The sequence below is a fragment of the Perkinsus marinus genome, assembly GCF_000006405.1.
Source record: "Perkinsus marinus ATCC 50983 genomic scaffold scf_1104296958234, whole genome shotgun sequence".
Lineage (NCBI taxonomy): Eukaryota > Perkinsozoa > Perkinsida > Perkinsidae > Perkinsus > Perkinsus marinus.
This window is the reverse complement of record NW_003206847.1, coordinates 711,599-716,431: the sequence shown is the minus strand read 5'-3', so window position 1 is coordinate 716,431 and position 4,833 is coordinate 711,599. Positions and strand designations below refer to the sequence as shown.

General features: G+C 47.9%; 1 protein-coding gene across 1 annotated transcript; it reads left to right on the top strand.

Moving 5' to 3' along the window:
- Nucleotides 1-895: 895 nt before the first annotated feature.
- Nucleotides 896-4,488, top strand: Pmar_PMAR006241 (hypothetical protein; the record flags this gene model as incomplete). Its single annotated transcript, XM_002774568.1, has 17 exons — nucleotides 896-968; nucleotides 1,197-1,275; nucleotides 1,423-1,604; nucleotides 1,647-1,705; nucleotides 2,015-2,152; nucleotides 2,193-2,251; nucleotides 2,649-2,804; nucleotides 2,851-2,910; nucleotides 2,959-3,088; nucleotides 3,141-3,184; nucleotides 3,242-3,336; nucleotides 3,383-3,501; nucleotides 3,546-3,612; nucleotides 3,660-3,793; nucleotides 3,846-3,938; nucleotides 4,125-4,203; nucleotides 4,252-4,488. 17 exons carry the CDS (start codon nucleotides 896-898, stop codon nucleotides 4,392-4,394), a joined length of 1,710 nt encoding a protein of 569 aa, XP_002774614.1. The 3' UTR covers nucleotides 4,395-4,488.
- Nucleotides 4,489-4,833: the final 345 nt, after the last annotated feature.

Genomic DNA, 4,833 nt, shown 5'->3' with positions numbered 1-4,833 from the left:
GGTTGATGTGATCTTCCGGATCAGCTTGCCAGCTGACTAGTCTCGTAAAGCTAAGCGTCTCCCACAACAATATAGCGGCTATACCGACCCAAGTGGTAGGTCCAACGTGGTCTCAACTCTACGGATGTGATTGGTGTTAGGGTATCTTCCCCAACAACTTTCCTTTCCTCATAGAATTAGATCTGTCGCATAATGACCTGGTCCAGTACGACCAATGGCGGGCCCTAGAGGGTCTGCCCCGATTGAAAGCCCTCTCTTTAGCTTACAACAGGATAAGGTCATATAGGGGGTCGGTCACTCGTTATGGAATTCGCCACTATCGTGCTTATCAACGTCTAGGATTGGATTTCGCATGTGAACTCAGGAGAGGTCTCTTTAACATTCCGGGTAAAAGTTGTTCGCCCCTGTATTATCGTGTAAATTGGGAATCTTAGCGCTTCGGTGAGCCCATGTTTTTCGCTGATGGAGTGTTCAGACGTGTGGAGCCTCTGGTACCGATGGTAAAGGAGGAGGTCGGGAGGAGGGGAACGACTGATGTGTTTCGATCGTTGAAATGGTTGGACCTGAGTGGCAATGAATTAAAGGATGTAGAAGTGGAGGCGGCGGGAATCGAACCCGAGACCTTTAGAGTGTTCGACTTTCAGCTAAAGCGATTGCATGAGAGCTTGACGATGCTACTGGGACCACGCGAAAGGACTGTTGTTGTGAGAGGTCAGTCGAATCACCAAATTGGACTTAAAATTTTCTTCTGACGTTTTTCGAGACCTTCGAGTGTTTTGTAGGTAATCCGCTGGCTGAACGGCCTGATTTCCCCGAGTGGGCAAAGTTACTATACGACAGAGTTGGGCCGGCCAAGATTAGATTTATCACCGAAGTTACAGAGGTAGATGCATCAATGTGTGGAGACTGCAGTGCATTAGGAAACAAGCTGGTTGCTTTAGGCCTCGATATCAACAGCGACCAAGGCAGTACGTTTGATCGATCCTCTACCACTACGCGCGTTGAAAGGTCAGCATGTGAGATGATCATCACTTGTAAACAGTAGATGATGCCTTGCTGTAGGGTACACGACTTGTGGACAAGGCCAAAAGATTGACAGAAAAAAAGGAAAAATTGGTATTACAACGTAAGTCTTCGCGTAGAGTGCTGTGGGTTTGGTATGACCTTGCTCATGTAATAAGGTGTGCTCTCATTAGACTGGATAGGTACTGAGGGGCTCTTAGACCCGACTCTGGCAGATGAGGATGTGGACACTTTATTAAAGGCGCGACGGAGGTAAGAGTGTGAAGATCATAGTCGTCGTATTATGATGAAGTGCAGTATAGAAAGTTCCCATATGGGTGTGTCTCTCTCACTAAATCGGGAGTAAAAGTCTTTGAAAACAGGAAATGTTAGTTCGGGAGTTGGTCATCATGCTCACAGGCAAATAGAGGAGTTCGTTGAGGATTTCGAGTCGGCCTTGTCGGAGATGAACGGCGAGAGCTCTCTTACGAGTGTTCCCTTTCCACTGTGTGAAAGTACGCAGAGAAGACTGAACGAACTGCTGGTCAAAATGGACGGCGAGACAGTTGAAGATTCAGAAACGGAGGAGGTTGAAGATTCTTGTAATGGTAGCTCGTTCCTGTCGTGGTAGCTAACACGAGTAGGTAGTGCTAGTAAGGAGGACTATGATGATGTTGGTGAGCATCAGGGAAGCATGCTTGTGGTGAGGTCGGGTTCAAGATGTACCGCAGTAGGGCAAGTCAATACCAGGCCGGTGGGGATGATGATGCTGATGACAATCTTGAATATGCACATGCTCAATGACGTGTGTTGGTGACAATATGGAAATTCTGAGGATTTTTTTCTATTCATACGAATTCGGATAGGAGTGCTGGGCAACCAACAAAAACTTACTGAAATTTCTCTAGAGTTTTTATATTTTGACCAACACACGTAGTTGACTATGCGCATATTTTCCCATGTTGCTGGACTCCATCGTGGCATGCAGGGCTGAGTAGTGAATGATTCTTAGGGGGAGGAGCCGCCGGTGCTGAGAGTCTCGTCTGACGAGTTGCAGTCGGCCCCTATCACCCAGGTCGACACTGCTATGGCCTTTATAACGGACAAAAGCTCTGGTGTTCCGTTCCGCTCGAAGCATCGAGAGCCTACTGTAGGGCGCAGTCGAGTGAGTGTTGGATGGTGATGATCAGGTATCGGATGTGACGGGGGCACTCGGGGCAATGCGAATGTTACGTGAGGCGGAGTCGAAGTATAATGAGACCATGTTGTTGTGCGATTGATGGTATTGGTATTGTTCTATGAAGAAGAGGTGTTTGTGTTCAAGCAGTGTGGGGGGATATGCACGTGGTCAAGTACGTGTGTTGGTGACAATGAGGAAATTTGGGGAATTTATTATTAGTTTCTGTACGAATTCTCATGTAAACTTCTATAGTGAGTGAGCGAACTCATTAGGTCAGCTAAAAGAAGCGAACAAATACACCAATACTGACTCCATACATTCGCTCATGGGTCTTAGTGCTCGCAAGGGGGGACTTCTCATATGATCTGATTTATACCACCGGTTTCGAAAAAAAGATCCACCGAAGGGTTAGGAGCATACCTGGCTCGGTACCTCAGTCGTCTTTTGCTATTATGGTTTCTTCAAGTCCTCTCTGTGCAAGCAGTGCGGCAGTTGCGAGCAGTGCCGCGTCAATCTCCTGCAAGAATGCTTCCTCTGATGTTCTCTGCCGATTTGGCGTTATCGCTGATGTGCAGTATGCCGATAAGGACGACGCTTATAACTTCGCTAAGACGAAAGTCAGGTGGGTGCGAGCATTTTCGGTGAAAGAGTGGTATTCACCGTCTCAGACACTATCGCAAATCGGTCGAGACTCTTGCTCGGGCAGTAGACTGGTGGAACTCCTTACAGTAGGAGAGCCGTTTTTATGAGGAGTATTGCAGCTCTCGATGGTTTAGGTCGCCCTGTGTGGATTTCGTGGTGAATCTCGCGGACTTGATCGATGGTCATAATCGCGGAACCAACACTGAGAAGGAGGCGATGGCAACCGTTATGTCAGAGCTGGAGAGGCTGAAGTGTCGGAATAAGGCGAGAATGGCCCGGAGATTGGATTTGGAATTGGTTTTGGTTTTGTCTTCAGCTTGTCCACATGGTTGGAAACCACGAGCTTTATTGCTTCACGAGGTAGGTCCCTGGTTCGATCCGCGGGTGCGGCATCTAGAGTGACTGGTGACTTCTCAGGACCGAGTTAGCGAAGCCCCAAGTGTTCCCTCCGACACAACTCTCATACGCCCTCTCAAGACCTCCATCGCTTGCAGACTCGGTATACCCAACAGGTAGGAAAGTCCAGACACGGAATTTATCGCTCACCGTTTATATCAGGCGATCCCTCAACGTTTTACTACTCCTTCGTACCTTGTCCAGGATGGCGCATTGTGATACTGGACCCGTACGATCTGAGTGTTATGCGAGAAGGAGGCGGCCGCCACGGCATCGAACTGGTGCGCCTTCATAAAACGCTTACGTCAACGCCTTCCTTGTTCAGTTGAAAGGCCACGGTTTGGACCCTGAGGGGACAGCGTTGTGTCAGAGTCACAACCCGAACGATATTGGTAGGGTCCTCCCAGAAGGTTTCCCATATTGCTGTACTGGTATTCAGGCATACAGAAAGATTTCTTTCAAGGTCTGCAGGGCCTCGAGTCCCGCTGGGTGCCATTCAATGGTGGCTTTGGCAAGACGCAGGTGGACTGGTTGCGCAATCTACTGCATGGATGCCACGAGGATGAAACCAACGTAGCGTTAAATCGGCAATGGCGCCGACCAAGGCGTGTGTTATGCCTCTCAGGTCATTCTCTGTTCTCATGTTGTCATACACCCAGAAGCCACTTATGAGGGTAACTGTCGAACACTGGCATGGAACTATGAGGATATTCTCAAGGTATGTAGCGATATGTTATAGACTATATCCAGTCATCAGCCATGTATCCTTTCAATGGACTTTCACCCGTAAAACGCGAACTGGCATTTTACGCGAAGTGAATATCGCGAAAATCGCGATGTGTGAAATGTGTTTTTCACAAGTGTTTTCCATATCACGGGTGAAACACCAATGACCTATGTTCAGGCTATGTATGATTTCCCTTGCACCAAGCTGGTCCTCTGCGGTCACCTACATCGAGAGATCTACTATCAAGATGACTATAGTAGGACTGTTCAATAATGCGGAAGTTCGTGAGGATCTCATTCCTCAGGCATCCATCACTACTGCTTGCCGAGCCCTATGGAGTGGGACGCTGACGAGTGCGCTGTTACCTGCGACATAATGTCCTGTGGCGATATTCGAGTGACTGCTTCGGGTGGGATCAGCGACCGATACTTCAAGTGCAGCAATTAAAAGGGATGTCTGTTGATTAGTTAATGATAACTGTCCATTTTGTTACTATACACTGTTTCCTGCTGCTGCTGGTAGTTGCGGCGTGTTACAATACTGTCAGCCTAGTCCTTGAGTTAATCTTCTCACGGTGTCGTAACACTGCTTACCTCCGCTTTTCGATGAGGCTTATTATCGTTCCTACATCCCTTCGCATGGCGTAAAGGGACTTAGGCTGCCAGCAGGCGATCTCTCAGTCAATATCATCACTGAGTCTCCTTGAGTAGTCTTCATGATGTGAGAATTTTAAGAATAGAACCAATGCCAGATCTGAGCTGTCGATAACGTAGTGTCACACACTTGGTGACTCGAGAAATGCGAGAGCTTCGAGGAATATCTGAATACTTGGTTAAAATAATCGGTTTCACATCGTAGGAAGCGACTTTAGTGAATTCCCTTCCAA